General features: G+C 30.9%; 4 protein-coding genes across 4 annotated transcripts; 2 read left to right on the forward strand and 2 right to left on the reverse strand.

The window, feature by feature from the left end:
- Window positions 1-2,864: 2,864 nt before the first annotated feature.
- On the forward strand, window positions 2,865-7,150 carry LOC123290998. The gene is made up of 7 exons (XM_044871414.1): window positions 2,865-3,066; window positions 4,330-4,655; window positions 4,862-5,011; window positions 5,634-5,775; window positions 5,974-6,137; window positions 6,735-6,805; window positions 6,865-7,150. Exons 1-7 carry the CDS (start codon window positions 2,884-2,886, stop codon window positions 7,080-7,082), a joined length of 1,254 nt encoding a protein of 417 aa, XP_044727349.1. The 5' UTR covers window positions 2,865-2,883; the 3' UTR covers window positions 7,083-7,150.
- Window positions 7,151-8,775: 1,625 nt separating this feature from the next.
- LOC123290970 (protein ST7 homolog) lies at window positions 8,776-10,308 on the reverse strand. Its single transcript, XM_044871377.1, has one exon. The coding sequence runs from the start codon at window positions 10,306-10,308 to the stop codon at window positions 8,776-8,778; it is 1,533 nt and encodes a 510-aa protein (XP_044727312.1).
- A 1,693-nt stretch (window positions 10,309-12,001) lies between these two features.
- LOC123290956 (pseudouridylate synthase 7 homolog) lies at window positions 12,002-18,125 on the forward strand. Its single transcript, XM_044871346.1, has 9 exons — window positions 12,002-12,286; window positions 12,354-12,659; window positions 14,171-14,434; window positions 14,665-14,992; window positions 15,757-15,913; window positions 15,992-16,352; window positions 16,594-16,942; window positions 17,012-17,163; window positions 17,635-18,125. Exons 1-9 carry the CDS (start codon window positions 12,217-12,219, stop codon window positions 18,087-18,089), a joined length of 2,442 nt encoding a protein of 813 aa, XP_044727281.1. The 5' UTR covers window positions 12,002-12,216; the 3' UTR covers window positions 18,090-18,125.
- A 760-nt stretch (window positions 18,126-18,885) lies between these two features.
- Window positions 18,886-21,308, reverse strand: LOC123294607 (zinc finger protein 239-like). Its single transcript, XM_044875692.1, has 5 exons — window positions 21,229-21,308; window positions 21,062-21,177; window positions 19,518-19,687; window positions 19,178-19,346; window positions 18,886-19,112 (listed from the first exon to the last, which is right to left on the reverse strand). The coding sequence occupies exons 1-5, from the start codon at window positions 21,306-21,308 to the stop codon at window positions 18,886-18,888; spliced, it is 762 nt and encodes a 253-aa protein (XP_044731627.1).
- Between the last annotated feature and the right edge of the window lie 388 nt (window positions 21,309-21,696).

The raw sequence follows: 21,696 nt of genomic DNA on the forward strand, positions 1-21,696 counted from the left end.
GTTAAAACAAAAATTGGCCTATTTACTTTATTTCGGTCTAATCTACAATATACATAGAAACTTTTTTATACTATCAGTTCAAAAAATAAGTATACGAACCGGAGATACAAACTAGAGTATTTGGCAGCTCTCAAAAATTATAAAGCGAAATAAAAATCTATGAACTATCATTTATAATAAAAATTTCACTTTTTACCAAATTTCAGTATCCATAAGTCTACTTAAAACCTTAAAACCTATTTTGCCATTTCGGTAAAATAAAATCTACATTAATCTAAGAATTTCTATGTCAAATACCTAGTTTTCAATTTTTCATTCATTCATGTAAATACTAACGCCAATACACGAATTCAAGACTACTCAAGAAAAATGATTCTTGACGCGAGCAATTAAATTCGAAAAATTCAATTTTTTAACTCCTTAAAATTAGCAAAGAAGAAATATCAAATACAGTAGACTTGCGATAATATTATTGCAATAAGCTTGGAAAAAAGCGTTAGCGTTAGTTTTGATAAAGTTTAGACTTATCGATGATTATACTATACGTAAAGCACTCTCTCTATCGGGGAAAAAAGATACCTTTATGCGTGGCTACCATATTTCGGAGTGTTATATCGTTGATTTTTCTTAATTTCCATAATAAATATTTCATTTACTTATGGTTAGTTTCGATAATTTTTTTTTAATAATCTTAATTCGCGTATTGGCGCTAATAAGAAAACATCTTAATCTTTATTGTGTACATTTCGAACGCGAAAAGAATACAAATTAAATTATTTAATTATTATCATTTTTATATTCATTTTTTTCCTTAAAAAAAATTATTTTATAAAGAATATAAATACTATATTTTTATTTATTGGAATCCATTAAGTCTGATTAAATATATAGACAAATTTAGAAATAATATTTGTAGAGGAAAATCATTTTGGTTAGTCCATTTGTTTGTAGACAAATATTCACGCGTACGTATATATTTTACGGTTTGTGCTTAGCCCCATAACGCCAGCATTTGTTACGTCGCTTCATATGTTTGATACGCAATGTAACAAAAGTTGGCTCTTGTTTGGCTAACGCCACCCGAAGTCAGCGTTTTACGTAGATTTACGACACCATGGAGCTAAGCCTTCAGATTGGTTGCTTTGAAGATTATTATACACAAACAAAAATATATACATATAAAATACAAGATACGGCCGCCTCCATTACCTGGGCACCCGTAAATAATAAAATTTATTGTTTCATAATTAAAATAATTGCGCACGGGCGAGGCATTTCCAAATCCTTTACAAAATTATTACGCATTTGTTTGTTGTCGAATTTTTGAGCTCGATTTTCTTCAGTTAATTTATGTATTTTCGAGATAATATTGGTATCAATCGACGGGTGCAAAGGTCACGGAGGTTCATGATCTGGAGATCACATGACGAATGGTCTAGCGAAGTTGTATAGATGTCAAAAATTTTTTCTAAATTTGATTACACATTACTTTTAGTAGAAGAATAACTAAGTAGATATTTTTTGAAGCCAAATGTGAAGTATTTATTTTTATGTATATAATAATTATATATTTAACTTATATTTTGAAATTGTAAGTGCACACAAGAAGCACAAAATAATAATATAATTAAAATTGATCATTATTATATAATTTATGAAATATATATTTATGTGCCTATCAAAGTTTTTTTATTTCCCTAAAAATTTTACTGCATCGTTGACAAAGAAAAAAAATACCAAGGTGGCAAAATTATGGAATTTTTTTTAATCATTAAAAGGCATGGAAAATCATTAAAATGCCTCCAAAACTGAAGCTTGTTTTTTAAAAAATTAATAGACCTTTTCATTTCAATTGCGATTCATTCTTGTTTTGGACAGACAGTAAAAAGTTGGACAAAGATACAAGATATTTGTTATTCATTTTATCACATTAATTTTTTTGACATACTGTTCGAAACAAAAAGTAATCACTTTGTAAAATAAAATGGTCTATTATAAACTAACTTACAAAATGTCGTCGAATACCAAAAAACATATTTGAAAAAAAGTATCCGCAATAATTTTTAAATTTTTTTTCGTAATTAAAAATTAGTTACTTATTTCCATAGAGATAGAACAGATAGAGAACGCCAGGAGTCTGCCAACGCGTAAATGTATGCGATATGCGTAGCGAGAGAGAATACTGTCAGTGAGGTCCCCTTGGTCCATATATACCTATTATACACAGTAGTCAGTATTTTTTTCAATTTTCTTCTTTCGATATTAATAAACTTTTTTGTCGCTCATTTTTACAATTTGACGCTGGGCATAACTCTATTTTTTCACCTAAATGGAACCCTAATTTGACGTTCAAAGCCAGCACCAAGCTTCATCATAAGGTTACATCTTAATTTTGACGTAATTTTTCTTTTGAGTCTTAAAGGCTCGTAATTGTATTTTACACTATTGCAATGTTTAATCATAATGGCACTTCGGCGATCGTTGTAAAATTAAAAAGCTGAGAAAAATGGTGATCGCATTCTAAAAAAGTTGGACGCTTTTGAATTGCTTTGCACTGTCAGTACTCTAATTATTAATTTCAAAGAAGAAAGGTACATAACATGGATTTTTTTCAGAGGATTTCTAGGTTAATTTTTTTTTTTTTGAGCGCTGAATGTAGCCTAAATTAGCATCTGCAATCTGCATATCGGTCGCGTTTTCTGAACGCCACCACAATTTGCATTATTTTGAGCACGGAACCTTTGATGTTTAAGTACAATACAATTCGCACTTGACCCATTTTTAAACTTGTAAATATTACAGCATATGTCATTATGACAGATCAATGACAACACATTTTGAAAAACCGTCCAAATAAATGTAATCGTAATTAATTAAAAAATAATGTTAACATTTCAAACAGTTTATGATTATTTACCAATATTTTTACGTAGTGAAATAACATGCTTACCAAAATTAATCAACAAATACATTTCAAAACATTATAATAATGCTTTAAGTAATAGTGCCTTCTGGTTAATTATAATATGGATTACATTCCATTTAGTGTTTCATTTTTTATTAAATGTACGTAAATTTATTTCTTATAATATAATCACATTATTCAAATTTCGATAAGGTAATAGTGTACTTTTAGCACTTTTTCTTATAAAACAAATATCCTATTAAACAAACAAAAATTATGATACTTTAACCCAGACAGACTTTTGAGCAATGAACACTTTATAGTTCCAAAAGATATAGCTCGTAAAAGTAAATTTAAAGAGGTATCGTTTTTAATTATAAATCTTTCGAACTAGCAAAGAAGTCAGTTATTATTATCAGGTTCAAAACGGTCAAATTTTCTCACTTTGAGGCTCGCATTTTACGATCAATTCAAGCAGAGTCCTTAATTTTACAATAATAAGGGAATAGTAAACCTAGAAGATCTTCGACTTATCGAAATTCGAATCTGCATGTTGGTCTAGTACCAAGCGTGGTATGTGACAGTCATTATAGAGCGGCTGAAAATTTGAAAGTAAACGAAAATTTAAAAAAATAGCAGGAAACATTTCTTTCAATGAGATTTTTTTTGATTTGCAATAAATATTCATCGAGGGCGATGGTTAAGTTAGGTTTGAGTGGCTGTCTTGGTGTGCAACACACTTAGACCAAAGGGTCCATTGTGATACCGAAAAGGGTTGGCTCACCCCCGGTCACTTCTATATTAACCATGATGAGCTGTTTAAGAACAGCGGGATTACTTTGACGTCAAAGGACTTAAGGTCAGAGAGGTCGTTAAAGAAAGGTTGGCTCCAGTGAGTCCAGCTCCTCATGGCAAGAGCTGGACAGTGACAGGCAGTATGAGACTCCTCTTTACTGAAACAGCTCCTATAGTCGTGAATACATTGCCAGACCCAGGCGTTCAATGTACCTGACGCCTGACCAGTGTCCCGTAATAGCCACAACAATTTTGCAAATGGAAGGCCATGGAACGCCTAAATCGAGGGCGATAATACGAAGATAATATAAACAAATGAAAACAAATATTATGTCTGATATCCAAAAGAACGAGATACCCGCTGTCCGACATCTTAAATATTGTAATTTTCAAAGTATGGGACACTTTGTCGAAAGTCGACCAAACGATTTTTGCCCTTTTTCAATTCATTATTTCTTACTTGAACATCGTTCTCAATTTTAAACTTGCGTAGAAAATTTTTGTAAAGGAAAATTTATGAATTTCAAATTTCCAGCTGTTCTGAAATGAAAAAAACTACTCCTGGCTCTAGACCTTTTTTTGGTGGACTCTAGACCCTTCGTTGGTTACTAATTCAATTAATTTTGTAGGCATTACTAAAACGTATGAAAATTCGACAATATAGCCGTGATCGTATAATAAGTTCATTATGGTATTCAGGATTTTATGCAGGATGCGTCTTTTACACGGGAGCTACTTTATTTAAAAATGATATTGATCCTTTTAATAATTTTCGAATGTATACATTATTAAGTCATAATGATTCAGTTAAAGGTCATTATGTGTTTGGATATATTGTTTTATTTTCATTTTTTGTACAAAGTTTTGTATGGGAGCTTTTTAGTCATGATATCAGAATCAAAACAATCGATTTCTTGTTTTTATCGACATTTTTATTATCAGCTTGGATGTTAGGGTAAGTCTACCTATATTTAAGGAATTCATTTATATGAAGAGAAGCTATTTTAGTTTTTTTAACGCAGATTTTTACCCAAATTATTTAGTCACATCAGCAATCATTTTTTAATGATTTCCGAAAGAGGCCTCAAAACTGGATTTATTCACCGTACCTGCTTAAACAGCCGAACCATTTTAAATTACTTTTTATTCTATATTTTCTAGAATTGTTGAATTTGCACTAGCTTTGTTATTATCAATCAGTTTATGCCGATTATCCATTGAATTGACTCGAGTTTGCTCAGCTATTACAAAATTCAAAACAAAGTTTTCTTACATGGTTTGGTGTCAATTTATATTCTCCGTTTGTGTTGTGTAAGTTATATAATTTAGAATTGAAATATTTCCTTTTGTTTATACAAGTTTTTTTTTTAATACCATGTATATGAAATATACATAGCATATTAAGTTTAGTCCCAAGTTTGTAACGCTTAAAAATATTGATGCTACGAAAAAAATTTTGGTTTAGGTGTTCATAGAATCACCTAATTAGTCCATTTCCGTATGTCTGTCTGCCTGTCTGTCATCTGTCCGTCAGTCATCACGATTACTCAAAAACGAAAAGAGATATCAAGCTGAAATTTTTATAGTGTGCTTTAGACGTAAAAAATGAGGTCGAGTTCGTAAATGAGCAACATAGGTCAATTGGGTCTTGAGAACCATCTTGTAAACCGTTAGAGATAGAACAATTGTTTAAATGTAAAAAATGTTCCTTATAAAAAAATAAACAACTTTTTTTTTGAAACATTTTCTTGTAAACATCACTGTTTACCCACGAGGGCGCTAATTAGGTGAAAATTTTGTAGTATGCATTAATATGGGAATACCAGTTATGTGTGTGACGTCAAAAAACAAACGATTGCGTCATCAAAACTGTCTATACATGGTATTTCAACAATTAACTCAGTCAATTGTTTGTTTTCACTTGTTTTTTTAGATTTGGTATATATTTAATGATATTACCACATAATTTTGTGGGTCCAGCTCTAAATGTTTTTATATACAATGAAAAAAAATTATGGACTATTGTTATGAATACATCCTTAGCTGCTTGGTACATAACAGATTTTTTTACTTCGGTATGTAGAAAATTTTAAATTTTATACCTTGTATATATGAAATATATACAAGGTATACTAAGTTTAGTCCCAAGTTTGTAACGCTTAAAAATATTGATGCTACGAACAAAATTTTGGTATTGGTGTTCATAAAATCATCTAATTTTTATATTGTGCTCAGGATCGCAGGTTCATTTATATTTTTGTATTGTTTTTCAGCCAATTTTTCGTATTATCAATCATTATTTAACACACAATGAAACTGAAGTTAAAACAAACAAATGTGCTGGACCATTTTTAGAATGTATTTTATTTGCACCACGCAACGATATGGCTTTCCATTTACATCGAGCCTATAGTAATCTACAAGAACACACACTCAGGTATGCAATTATTTTTATTCTAGAGTTATCGCTGAAAATCTCACAGAATAGCTATGCATAACCACAGCTTGGCCATTCGACTGTGCTGGGTTGAAACTCACTAGATCACACTTTAGAAAGGTCGGGGGACTCTTGATAGGATACTGTCGATTATGGGGATCTCCGATTATTCCACTTGTAGAGCATGTATGAAGGATAATGATATATTTGTTATTTGCTTCTGTAGAGCATCATGTTTAAAATATTTGGGTCCGAAATCTTGTATTCATCAATTCTGGCGGAGAAGCTGAAGGCTTTCTGCGTGGCGTCTGGCCTTGACAGAATCCTATAGCTTCATCTGCTTCAAACAGTATCTCTTATCCGGAGAAGTCTCATCTTCGGGTAGCAGGTTGTTCTCAAGAAGGACACAGAAAACTCCTTGGGCTAGGTGCTAGGGACTTATTTGCGGTACCACTCTTATGTATTATTATTATTATTATTATTATTATTATTATACAACATGAGTTCCAGTTATGGAGGTTTCTCACTTATCCAGGTCTCATTTAACCATGTCTTACTGTACTATATTATAATATGTTCATACTTTCTCTATTATAGACACTACAATACCATACATAATCAGAAGCGGCAGAATGAATCCAAATTAACGCTAATGCAGACCATTAAATGTAAGAAAAACTAAATTATAGAAGATTTTCTTTTAGAATTATACATTGTTTTTTTGTAGGTATGGTTGCTGTTCAAAGAAAAGTGAAAAAACAAAGAGAACGTAAACGTTTGGAACAAGAACAATTATTGAATTCTAAACCAAATGAAACTACTGAAAGCTTAAATGGAATAATTGAAAATTTGAATGAAATGAATGAAAATTTAATTGAAATGCCTGCAAAATCAAATGAAATAAATGAAAATTCGGATGCAACTTATGATAAAAAAAATAATTAAATTCTGAGAGATACGCCTTTTCTCCTATTTGTGATATTTCAAATCTAGTCAGCCACAATATTTTTATCACTCGCAATAATTGAATAATGTTTATAGTAATTTTAGTCAATGCAAATAATTTTTTGAATACATATCTTGAATAATTAATAAATAATATTCGTATTATGCTTCAATTTTAGATCAAAATGCCCTTATGGAATTATATACGAATATATAAATTTTTGAATAATTAGATTAATAAAATTATGATGTAACACGTTTGAAAAACAATATAATTTTTTTATGAAACAAAAAAAAAAGAGTTTTATTTCGCATACTCAACCTCTTTAATAGAAATACTGAAACTTATAGTCCACTTAAGGTAGTACGAGCACCAAGGCAATTTTACATTTAGGGCTGAAATTATTTGTACCTCATTTTCAATGAGGTGAAACAAATGAAAAACAAAAATTGACTGGGTTAATTGTTGAAATACCCTATATACAGGGCATTAACCTTCAACGGGGCCCTAGGCAACCATCAATTTGGGGGCCCTTTTTTCACGTCCGTACCCTTCTTTTTTCGTTTAAAAAATACAAACTTATATCTTTCATACAAATTTTATTGTCGCAATGTAATAATATCAATAAAATTACTATCTACATTTTAAACATGTCGTTTTCTACAATGCAAAGTATACTAAACATACCTAACAAAAATAACCGAAATTTTTCAAAATAAAAACAACCAGTGTACATTTTGAGATAATTCTTTTTATTATTCAATATATTCTCCTTTCACTTCGATACACTTCTTTGCACGCTCATACAATTTGTCAAATGAGTCGGAAATGTCCTTTTTAGGAACCTTGTCTAGTTCGTCGGTCATCGCCTTTTGAATCCATCGGTCAATTGAATTTTATTTATTTGAGTAAAATTTATTTTCAGTTTTGATAATATTTTTCTTTCACTCTTTATAAATTTATGTTTGTAAGAAAATTTTAGAAGTCTTTCATTTTTCGGGGGCCCCAGGCAACTGCCTATTCTGCCTACTTGTTAATCCGGCCCTGCCTGTATAGAAAATGTTGAATATCAGTGCTTGCGTTGTTCCTTCATAAATTATAAGAGATTCAAAAACCAACACAATTATAGCGGCATTTCCGCCACCATTTATTTGGTTTTCGAAAGCCTTTACAAATTTTTAACTCTCTATCTTTTATAGTTTTGATTTTTCAACTCTCTATCTTTTATAGTGACTTTTACGATAAAATGTTTCAAACAAAAGTTGTTTATTTTTTTATATGGAACATTTCTTACGCTAAACTTTTGATCTATCTCTAACGGTTTACAAGATGAGCCATACGGATCCGAGACCCAATTGACCTATGTTGCTCATTTAAGAACTTCATTTTACGCCTTGAGCACCTTATAAAAATTTCAGCTTGATATCTCATTTCGTTTTTGAGTTATCGTGTGCACAGACAGGCGGACAACCGGAAATGGAATAATTAGTTGATTTTATGAACACCTTTACCAAAAATATTGTTGGTAGCATCAATATTTTTAAGCGTTACAAACTTGGGACTAAACTTAGTATACCTTGATATATATTACATATATACAGGACATAAAATATAGGAAACAATACAGTAAAATTATTACATAAATAATTTAATTTCAAAATAAATAAATAATTTACAAAATAAATACAATAATTAAATTCGAGAAAGTTGTTGCAGTAGATTAGCAGGTAAAATGGCATCTAATTTTTCAAAAACATAATAAATTGGTAATGATAGCCAACTCATTAATGATTTCGCAAACACAGACATTAAATCTGGATACTGATGTGTTAACAATGCTAATAACGCTGTAAATGAACACAAACCAGCTGTAAATAGAATAAAAAATGGTAATTCTTTTTTTGGATAGACAGACACTTCATGAAAACTTGGTAACAATTCACGATCCGCACATTCAGTACATTTAGCGTATGGATAAAAAATTTGTCCACGTTCACATGGATATGGTATCATACGAAAAGTTCCCTCCCACGTACAACTTAACAGATTTAAAGCCCCTTCAATTTGCTTCCAATGTGTTAAATGTACGAAAGCGTATGCAATTGCTTCCGAATCGCCACGTTTTAAAACATGCTCTGGTGGTAGGATTAATGGTTTCATTTCTAATAAATATTTTGGGACATGCGGGTTAAATTCAACAGCACGATGAATTGCATCAACTGCCGCAATTTCAGCAGTTGTTAATCCACGTCGACTTGCGATATCCGGTGAAAATTTATCAGCAACGATTCGAGCTTTTAATAACGCTGTTGTATAACATATTGTTGCGGATTTTGGTAAGTTAACGTCGTCATAACGACCCAATACAGCTTGAACATCTGCATACGCTTGCATTTCCAACAAAGCTTCAATTAAATTCTCATGAACGTTTAAAACATTCATAATTGGTGGAACTTCTTTCGTTAAATCACGAAACATTTTAACAGCTTCCTTTAACTTCCCTAATTTTCGAGCACACATCGCTAAACGACGCTTTACGTATATTAAAACATTTGTATCTCTACGATGTAAAGCTTCCATAATTGAGCCTTGATGTTGAGTGTTTTGAGACTTTCTATAATTTGCTTCTGCATATTTTAATGCTTGTTTTAATGTTTTCTCAGCTTCAACAATAGTTGTTGCCTCTTCTTCAGCTAATAGAATATAAGCTGGTGCACATTCGGGATTAATATCAAGTGCACTATGAGCTGCTTTAATTCGTACCACTGGATTACGTTCTCGCCATGCTGTTTGCATAATTTCGTACTCTGGTTTACCAATGTCACCTTCACAAGTGAAAAACGTTTGATGATCTTGTGCTGACAAATTCATGTCGTAATATGTTAATGGTTCTTTGTTTGTCGCCCAATAAAATCGTTGATATTCAGCACCACGGAATAAATTTAACGGATTTCGCCATACTTTACATTCTGGTATATTTTGCTGTGTATTTGAATTGTTTGAAACTGATCCACCGTTGTTTGTGTTTTCAATACCTGGTTCACCGCCACCAAGCCAAGGACTTAAATGATGAATGGATATTTGTTCAATAAACGATGTACCATATTTTCGAAAATACCACCATTCAAATATTAAAATTAAGCCCGATATCAGTGAAGATGTTCCTGTTAATGCTACGTAAAATTTTGGTGTTAAAGTATTTAAAAATATTGATGAATCCCACATAATTACAGGTTTTAATTGAAACATGCAAGTTAATCAGCATTAATATTGTTTAATATAGCCTATGTAATCATTAATTTTAATGATTTTCATTCATAATTACAATTTTTATGTATATTTTTATATTTTTGTTGACAGTTGAGATTAAATGTCAAACTTAATTCACACTTAACCATTTGAGTTTGATTACTACCTTCCATTACTCAGCATTCCGTAACAATTTTACTACTTGTCAATTATCAAAAGAGCACGTATGTAACTAGAGCTCTATTTATGTGTGTCACCATTTTTGTACTAATGTCAAACAGGCAAAATGTTCTCAAATAATAGTTTTAAGTTAAACTAAGTTTTTTAAATTAATAATTTATTTCAATGCTACACATTCTTGAAAATTTTCGCATTTTATGTAATATAGTTGATATTTTTCAAATTAATTCCATAAATAATAATAACCTGCATTTATTATGTGTGTATTTTCCTTAATTATTCATTAAATAATATTTTATAAATAATTATTGAATACCTTCTATTTATAAATATTGACACTGCACCAAGGTACGTATTGGGATCTGACAAATGAAGGCATGACACCTGGTTGTCAAAGTAGAAACTAATTTCAAGTTACAGCTTTTAGTGTTGAACATTGAAAAGTTTGGAGTTGATTACTTTTTGCAAGTTATAATTACAACAATAATAAATAATTGATAAAAAAAATTAAATTATGGCGCCTAGAAATAATTTGGCATCAAGAATACTTGAAGAGATATTGATTTATCTATATCGATTTGATGAGGCTTTTCTTTTAAATTAGGTGTTTGTAAATAATATGACGTTAAACTAAGCACATCCTCCTCACTTTCTCTTTTGATTTTTTTTCACATTTGATCACATGACCTGCTTTCAAAAGTCTTTCGCCTTCAGTAAAATTACGATTACACGGTCTTGTTTGTACCCAACAACAAATTTCATTAATATTAATCATTCTCTTCTTGAAAAATTGCACAAAGGGTATGTATTGCCATGTTATTTTTAAAATTTGTCACTTTATGCTAGCCATGTTTTTTTAGCCCCACCCATATGTCAGATCCCAATAGCTGGGATACGTTGTTTGTCTGAAAGCTTTTTTTATACGTTGATCCGTATTTTAAATAGAGGGCGCAGAAGATGGAGCGCTGACCTTAACGTTTAGTTCAATGTTAGGTCAATATTTATAAATATAAGGTATTAAATAATACTTAAATAATTATTTAATACCATATATTTAATATTTATAAATATTGACCCAGCCTTGAAGAACTTTAAGCTGAGCGCTCTGTCTTCTGCGGGCTCACGGGTAAAAATTGATATTTACAAAAAAATGTTGCAAACAAAACTTGTTTTACATTTAAAATTATGTTCTATCTCTCAAGATTTCCAACATGGGTCCTACGAATTCAAGACCCAATTGACCTAAGTTTTATTGAATAACCACAAAGGATGTATTAGTGGTCTATAATTAATGTTAGTCTATGCTCTTAATGGACCAATTTCTCTTTGGAATGAATCTTGTTATCTAATGAAAGAAAATTCACTTAAAATTCCACTAGATCGCAGCACAGCACTCGAAAGAATCAATTGTACATGCAAATACGTGCCTGTGAGGGCTGTGTGTATAAATTGAAAAACATTAAAAAGAAGCATTAAAATATCGAATATTTCATAATTTATAATTAAATTAAACGTTAATTATTAAACATTTTAAATCGAATCTATTTAATTAAAATCAATTATTTATATAATCGCATTTATATATAAAATTAAATACATTATTTGAGGTTAAAATACCGAAAACCGCATTTATTAATGGAGTCTTAAAAACAATATTTAAAAATATAAATATTGAATAACTTAACACACATTTTTAAATTTACAATGGATTCGTATCGAGGTAATCGTAGACATAATCGAGGTGGTAACAATCGTGGATTCAGGAATCGAAATCGTAAGTTTTATTTACTGCAATCAGATTAGATTTTGTCAACATATTTACGCTTTATTCGAATTTCTAGATTATGGAGGAAGGCCAAAAGGAGGTGGTGATGATGGTAATTTTAAACGATTTCGTAATGACAATTATCGTAATAAAAAGTTCCATAGAGATAAATCGAATGATAATTCTGGTTCAACGTTTCCCACTTTCAATGCTGAAGTGTTATGTGAAAGTGAAATTGGTGTTACAGAGTATATAAGTGATCATGAAGGTTTCAGTGGTATCATCAAAGCACGTTACTGTGATTTTCATGTGAATGAAATCGATCAAGATGGGGTTGTTGTCAAATTGACTAGTAAAGCGGTACCAAAAGATCCTGTTAAAGGTCAGAATGTTTTTATTTATTTTTTTTAAATTTATTTTCTGTGAATATTCGAATTTAATGCTTCAAATATAGTGTGTCCCCGGATAGAGGTAGGTTAGGTTAGAGTGGCTGTCCTGGGGTAGGACACACTTAGACCATGGGATCCGTTGTGATACCGTAAATGGGTTGGCCCATCCCCGGCCACTACTCCATGAACCATTTGGAGCTGTTTAAGAACAGCAGGAGGGCTTTGACGTCGACTGACTTTAGGTCGGAGAGGACGTCAAAAAGAGGTTGGCTCAAGTAAGTCCATCTCCTCATGACAAGAGCTGAGTAGTGACAGAGAAGATGAGACATTGTCTCCTCCTCGTCACCACTGTGACAGCTCCTGCAGTAGTCGTGATACACTGTCAGGCCTAAGCGTTCAGCATGCTTGCCGCCCAGCCAGTGTCCTGTGATAGCCGCAACAACTTTGCGAACAGAGGCCCTTGGAAGTGATATGAGAACTTCGGAACGCCTGCGATTGTACTCAGACCATATCCGTCTTGTAGTATCACAAGTACGTTCTTCCCTCCATCTTAGATTGGCCTTTTTCAAAATACCCTCTTTCAGGAGTAACTTGCAGTTCGTAAATGGAACTCCCGGGTATTTATTGATGCTTGTGTCCGGTAGCATTGTGCCATTTCTGGCAAGCTCGTCGGCTTCACAATTTCCTGGAATGTCCCTGTGTCCCGGTACCCATACCAGGTCTACATTCATTCGTTCCGCCAGCTCATTTAAGGACGTACGGCAGTCCTGTGCTACCTTTGACGTTAGATAGACTGAGCTGAAGGATTTTAGAGCCGCTTGGCTGTCGGTGAAGATTGTAATGTCCCTGCATCTAAGGGTGTTCAGTTTTAGACATTCACAAACCTCGTGAATAGCCATCACTTCCGCTTGATACACACTACAGTGATTCGGCAGCCGAAATGATAGACGCAGTTCAAGATCTTCAGAAAAGATCCCACAACCCACCTTCTTCTCTAACTTAGATCCGTCAGTGTAGAAAACAACCGGATAGAGGTAACTATACTTGTAAATTTCCTTATTTTGCATTTTAAGAAAAAAATTCATCCTTTATAAGAAGTTTTGCTTACTCTGAAAAGTATATAGGTATATTTAAAACTTCTTAATAATGTACAGAGTAACCATAAATTTGGAATTACTACTTTTATTTTTGGTAAACTACCCTTCTTTTTTATAAGTTGGCGAAATCTTACTAAGAAAAGTTACTCGCGTAGAAGTTTTAAATATTCCTACATACTTTTCATATTAAGCAAAACTTCTTATAAAGGATGACTTTTTTTCTTAAAATGCAAAATAAGAAAGTTTACAAGTATAGTTACCTCTATCCGGGGACACACTGTATATCGTTTCGGTTTTTGTAAAATTCAATTTATCAAAAATGGGGGTCATTTCGTTTTCCAATATTCACAAAATTTTGTTTCATATTTTATTGTAGATTAGAAATTAATTTGAAATATTTTTATTAGTTATCGATGAAGACGATGAGGATCTATTACATCGATACTGTTACGAACATTTACCAATTGAAACATGGGATAAAATCCATGCATTGGTACAAAAACCTGGACCCACAAAAGAGACAATTGATATCGATGTTAGTACAAAAACAAAAGAGGAACGAACGAAAATTCATGAATCTGTGAAATTAGTTTTTGGCGCAAAAATTGTTGGTTCGACAGTTGTTCGAGATGGTGTTAAATATGTTTCGTTTATGAAATATGATAAAAATGGTATTTTTTTGTTGTTGAAAATTTTGTATTTTATTTAATAGGACAAAAAAAAAAAACGACCAAATGCAAGTTGAATTTACGCCAAGTGCAAAATTCTCTCAACCTTGCTTAAAGCAGGATACGATTTAAACGTTTTCGAAAACTTGATTGAATGCTCGTAGTTTGTCGGATTTTTTCTCCTATTAATCAATATAAATCTTCAATATTTAATGTAATAAAAATTTTTTTAGCACGTATTGACCGTCGAGAACAATGGCCAAAAGAACGTGGAGGTGACTTTGTACATTTCTTAGTATATAAAGAACATTATGATACTTTAGAGGCAGCAATGCGTATTGCCGAAGCACTACGAGTAAAACCATCAATGTTAAGTTATGCGGGTACAAAGGATCGTCGTGGAATTACAACACAATGGTTCTGTGTGAAACGAATTGATCCGTCTGTGTTATCCGAAAAATGTAAAAAATTATCGAATATACATCTTGGAAATTATTGTTATAAAAAGCATGTACTTAAATTAGGACATTTAAAAGGCAATCGGTTTCGTATTGCTCTTAGGTAAAACAACATTTCATTTTTATTTTATTGTTAATTTAACGTCGCCGTTTAGTAAAAAGACTTGGCTGTTAATAGGGATTATTCATGTATTTTTTTTATATTTTTAATTCATTGTTTACACCGTTATAACAAAGTAAAAAATATAAATACTGCTTAAAAATGCTGTATTTAAGTGTAAACAAATATTTAAAATACATTATAATTTTGAGATATTTAAACGCAGTTTTTTGGCGCTCTCAGTTCATGACGTATAAGTACGTGATCTGTCAATTGGTGACAGTTCAATGTATAATTTACACTTAAAAAAAATGAATTTACAACACAGAATTTTCACTCGTTATTATTAAATTTTCTAATAAAAAGCCGTAGAATAGTATAATTTAATGAAATACCATATAAAAAGGAAGTAATTAATATCATACAGTATGTCAACAAATTTGACAAGCAACTTTGATGTCACATCCGTATAAAAATTTGAATTTCCGTTTTAGACATATTTTAATGCCCTCACTGAATTTGTACTTTTATTAATTAATTTTAAGTAATTAAAAAGGTATTAATTACTAAAATAATGGTTTAGTTGAAATGTTCAGTCATTAAAGTTACGGAAGAAAAATATTTGAACCAAATTTAAATTTCATAAATATTCCCTATTGAAGGTCTAAAAAAACTAGGCGGTTAATCGACGACTAATTAAGCTAATTGGCCGCGACATGTATACAATATTGTTAAATAGAGATAAAACAGTAATTATTTCGTTATAGAAACGTAACTGCATCAGACGAAGTAATAACTAAAGCTGTAGATGCACTAAAAACTAAAGGCTTCCTAAATTATTACGGGTTACAAAGATTTGGAAATAGTGCAGAAGTACCAACGTACGAAATCGGGAAACAATTGTTGAAGGGAAATTGGAAAGAGGTAATCTCAGTTAAATAAATTATACACCTTTAAATTGTTCAATCCATTTAAAAAAATTAATTTGAAAATTAATTGCAGGCATGTAATTTAATTTTAAAACCACGCAAATTCGAAACGGATCGTTATGTAGGCCATGCAAAGAAAATCTACGAAACATCTGGAGATACAAAAAAAGCATTATCTGTATTTGGTCCAAATCGTGATCGAACAATTGAAGGAAAATTGTTACAAGGTTTACAAAAACACCATGAAAATGATCTTGTCAATGCTTTGGAATTTGTACCGAGAAATATGCGATTATTGTATATACATGCGTATCAGAGTTTTGTTTGGAATAAGATATTGTCACGGCGTATTAAAGAATTTGGAATGAAACCAATTGTTGGTGATTTAGTTTTGTTGGATCCAGATTTAAACGAAAGTGAAATACAAAATGAAGGTGAGTTAAAATCAAAAAGCATTTCTGTTTTTCATGAAAAAGGTCTATTGATAGCAAAAATCTAGCTTTTTTTGAGTATAGTTTCAAAGAAGCGAACGGTCGAGGCAATCTCAAATAACTAGAAAATACCGAGAAACTCACCGAGATTACTCTTATTTGTTCCCACTTTTAGCTTCCTAACAAATCAATGCAAAATTAATTACATAGAATTTATGCCATTATTTAATAATTTTATTTTTAGACGAAGATAAATTAGACACTGATGAAAAATCTGAAAGCGAACAACTAAAAGATTCATCAGAATCTGAAACAAAAGCAACAACTGAATCTGAAGACGGTGAAGGCAATAAAGAGGAAAAGAAAGCAGTTGAAGGTGAGGCAAAAAAACATGCAATCGACGATCGACGTGACCCCAAAGCTAATGTAAAAATTTTAACGGAACAAGATTTGCCAAATTACACAATCTACGATATTGTATTACCAATGCCCGGTTTTGGAGTACAATATCCACATAATGTGATACGAGATTGGTATCGAGAATTATTAGAATCAGATGGACTTGAACTAGAAATGACGAAAATTAAAGTTCGGTGCGTACTTACCTCTTTTTGGATTTACTCTAAGAAAGAAATTAATGAATATTTTTGTGTCTGTTACAGAACGTATTGTGTTAGTGGGACCTATCGAAAATGTGTTGAACGTGCTGAAAACTTGAAATGGGAAGTAATGCTATATCGTGATCCATTGAAACCTGTGATTTTATCGGATTATGAGGAAATGAATCAAAAACCTCAACCTACAAGTATCGAAGGTAAGTGATCTTGAATTTTGACCTCATTTGTAAGAGTCGACATGAGTAAGTAAGAACATAGAAGCAGCAAGTACGTACTTTCGGCCGTGGATAAACAAAAAGAAATTTTTACGGTTGCTTGTGAAGATGATTCTTAGGGATGCTTGAAGATGATAGTATTAAGGACAAGACTTTCGCTTTTAAGCGTGGCTAATGGGTTCTTGAGACGAAATTTGTTTCGACATCAAGGTAAAAAATAGATTACCGTCTTAAAAAATATGTAACTGGCTCAATCCTTCGGAATTGCGATAGCCAATTCTACGTAGTGTCTATTTTCTAGCTTCGTATAGATTGGTGGTCAAAGTATGATGCCTTGTGGCACACCGATTTTGTAATAAGTTTAAAATTACTTTTGCCAAATTGAATTTAAAACCCTTTTATATCTCAACAGGGAAGAAAGTTTCATTAAAACAACCAATGATTTATTTTTAGGAGCTCCATTCAAAGCGTTAATATTAGACTTTTGTCTGCCGTCTGCATCATACGCTACAATGGCGCTACGTGAAATTTTAAAAACAGACACATCAAGTGCAGCTCATGCGAAATTAAATGATTATTATGGAAAAAATAAGCGAAAAAATTCCACTGAAGAAAATACTGAAAGTGTAGAAAATAAGAAACCCAAAGCTTCTAATGAAAAAACGGATGATGAAATTAAAGAACATGAAAAAGATGTAACGGCTAAACAAGATGTGTCAGATATTAAATCAGAAGAAAATGGAAAAAGTACAGAGGATGAAAGCAATTCAAATAAACGAAAACTTGAACAAGATGAAAATGACGTGATAAAAAATAAAAATGAAGATGAAATCAACGAGAAAAAAATTAAAACTGAAGATGAAAACGACGTGAAAAAAATTAAAAATGAAGATGAAAATCTCAATTAATTGCAATCTTTTGTTTAAGTGTAATTTTTAATAAATGATTTTATATATTACAATTTGTTTTTCTTTTGTGAAAACAGTTAGTTGCTTAAAAAAACGCCTTCATTAAGGATGTACGAGCACTAAGACAATTTTTATAAAAAGCTTGATTTTTTTAATGAAGTTGAACTAAGTCTAAATCAATAGGGAATATTCATGAAATTTAAATTTGGTTCAAATATTATTCTTCCGTAACTTTATTGACTGGACATTTCAACTAAACCATTATTTTAGTAATTAATATCTTTTTAATTACTTAAAATTAATTAACAAAAGTACAAATTAATTCAAATTTTTATACGGACGTGACATCATAGTACGGGCTTGTCAAATTTGTTGACATACTGTATGATATTAATTACTTACATTTTATATGGTATTTCATTAAATTATACTATTCTACGGCTTTTTATTAGAAAATTTAATAATAACGAGTGAAAATTCTGTGTTGTAAATTCATTTTTTTAAAGTGTAAATTATACATTGAACTGTCACCAATTGACAGATCACGTACTTATACGTCATGAACTGAGAGCGCCAAAAAACTGCGTTTAAATATCTCAAAATTATAATGTATTTTAAATATTTGTTTACACTTAAATACAGCATTTTTAAGCAGTATTTATATTTTTTACTTTGTTATAACGGTGTAAACAATAAATTAAAAATATAAAAAAAATACATGAATATTCCCTTTTCTGTAAATTGGGGAAGGGGGTTTGAAAACACATTTTGAACAATCAATTTGCTTACAACATATTTATTTCGTATCGGAAATTTTTAAAGGTGTATGATGAAAATCGCTTAATAACCAATTTTTATATAATTCTGGTAGTATATTTGTAATCGTTGAATAATTCGAAGAAAAATCCAATGGTTTATTTACTGGTTGAGATGCAGTATCATGGTGTATTTTTATATGCGTTTTTAAATTACATTGTACAGCAAATTTTCTTTTACATATTGTACAATTAAACTGTCGATTTCCTGTAAAAAAATAAAAGATATAATATAAAAAAAAATTTTCGAAGTTTCTTTGTTAATTTACGTACCATTATTGTGCATAGCCACATGATTTTTTAAATTTGTTTGTTTACTAAAGCCTCGTGAACAGATATGACATCGAAATGGCCATGATCCACTGTGTACATACATATGTGAACGTAAATCACCAGGAGTTGGAAAGGATCTTGTGCACTGGGTACATTTATGTGGTTTTATCTGGAACAAGTGAGAGCATAAACTATAGCCTATGTTTTATTCTGATGTATGAGCTATATTATTGTAAAGTTTTATTAAAATCCATTCAATAGTTTTTGCGTGAAAGCGTAATAAAGAAACAAATAAACTCACTTTCGCATTTTTATAATATAGATTTTGGAGATTATTTACCTTTGTATGGGTCATTCGATGATAATACAAATTTGAACTAGCAGTAAATCGTTTTCCACAGTACATACAAACGTGAGGCTTTAAACCAGTATGTATTCGCCTGTGAGTATTTAGGGATGAACTTGTCGAAAAGCCTTTTGTACATATTTCACAAATGTGTGGTTTTTCACCTAGAAAAAATTTCACTTATTCACAAATGGATTTTATCTATATACAGCTGTGTAAAAAATTTCAAGAAGAGATTTTCTGGAAGGTTTCTAATCATCTGTTACTGAAATAACAACTTTTTATACCATGCATACGAAATATACATAGTATATTAAGTTTAGTCCCAAGTTTGTAACGTTTAAAATATTGATGCTACGGAAAAAATTTTGGTATAGATATTCATAGAATCACCTAATTATTCCATTATCGGCTGTCCTCCCGTCCCTGCTTCCGTGCGTCTGTGAACACGATAACTCAAAAACGAACAAATATATCAAGCTGAAATTTTTACAGCGCACTCAGGACGTAAAAAGTGGGACCGAGTTCGTAAATGAGCAACATTAAGGTCAATGTGATAGAGTAATAAACACTGTCTATACATGATATTTCAACAATTAACTCAGTCAATTGTTTGTTTTCACTTGTTTTTATTACCCTTGACGAAGATAGAGGATTCTAGAGGAAATTAGAATTATTTAACCGGAATCGGCATTTCTTCTATTTTATTCTGGTTGAAAATCTGACCAGTCTTTTGAAAATAATTTTTGCTCTTGAATGACAAAGTGGAAGTATAAAGAAAATTATCATGGGAAATTTTAAGAAGTGCTACTTCTAAGCACCTTCACTATAAAATATTATATAACTAGGTGTGTAGTTTTACGACGGGGCTTTTTTCTCGCTTATATTTCTAGTTTTAGGAATCTAAAATGGACTGTCGAACGCTAGAATGTCTCCAAAGATCCCAGTTTACTTATACCTCCCCAAAATTTTACGCATAAACGCTCAAAATAAAAAAATTATTCTTTAAATTTTCCTTGGGAAAAGTTTATTTCTAGAATCTATAATAAACGACATTTGCAAAGTTTAAAAAACGATATTTAATTGCTTTGCAAATAGATATGTTGAAGACATTTCCCGACACTTTCAACTTATTGAAACACTTCAAAAACTAAGAAAAAGCTGATCACCCATTTAAATGGGTGAACAAATTTTCATCGGGATAATTAACAGTCATTTCGATTGAATCAGTTTTCAAATAAAGCTTTTTTTTTGAAAAACCGGTGAATTCGTTTTTGACTACCTACGATGTCTTTGGATTTAATCAAATATTTTTCCTACGAAAAATCCAATTATCTCACCATACATTTGAGACCTTTGCACAAGAGTTTTTATACAAATATTATGTCATTCATGTAATGAATATTGCATAACTTATTTCAAAACTAAAATTTTTGAAGAATCGTACAAGTTTACTAGTGTTTAATAAACATCCAAAAAATCGTTCCTGAAATTTTTCCTTTGTTCCCCCCATTTAAAAACACGAATTTAGTACTCACCAGTATGTGTTCGAATATGCCGTTTCAATAATGATGGTCTATCAAAAGTTTTCTTACAAACTTCACACGGTAACAATGCTTTACTTGTTTTTCGTATTTTCTTTTTAGTTTCACAACAATTATTATTATTTTTTAAATTAATCGCATCGTTTGATTTGATTAAAAACTCATTTGTATTATTTAAACGATTTAAAGTAAATTGTTTCTTATTAGATGTTATCGATAAATCTAACGGTTCTAAATCCATTATGAAAATGAAGAATTACATTTATAATTTTCCATAATTTATATGAAAAATTTATGTACAAAAAAAAGTTATATTCGATAAAAAGTTATAATCTTACCAAAAACAATTATTTACTGAACTAATGATGAGACAACTTCTTTACTTACTCGAAGAAACAAAATTAGGTATTTCTTAGGTGCTAATTAGGTACCAAAATCAGAAATTAGGTGCTCTGTAACTGACACCTTCTTCTTTTTTATTTTTATTACTAGATTTTGTTTAGTTTCACCTGTCCGTTTTTTGTAATCAAATCTTGTTAGTTCAATCAAAAGTTAAATTTGATCAACTTTACGGTTTCCGATTGATCTGAAATTTCGCATGCATATGTAAATCGATTGACAACGTATGG

The sequence above is a fragment of the Chrysoperla carnea genome, chromosome 1 (genome assembly GCF_905475395.1).
Source record: "Chrysoperla carnea chromosome 1, inChrCarn1.1, whole genome shotgun sequence".
Classification (NCBI taxonomy): Eukaryota; Metazoa; Arthropoda; class Insecta; order Neuroptera; family Chrysopidae; genus Chrysoperla; species Chrysoperla carnea.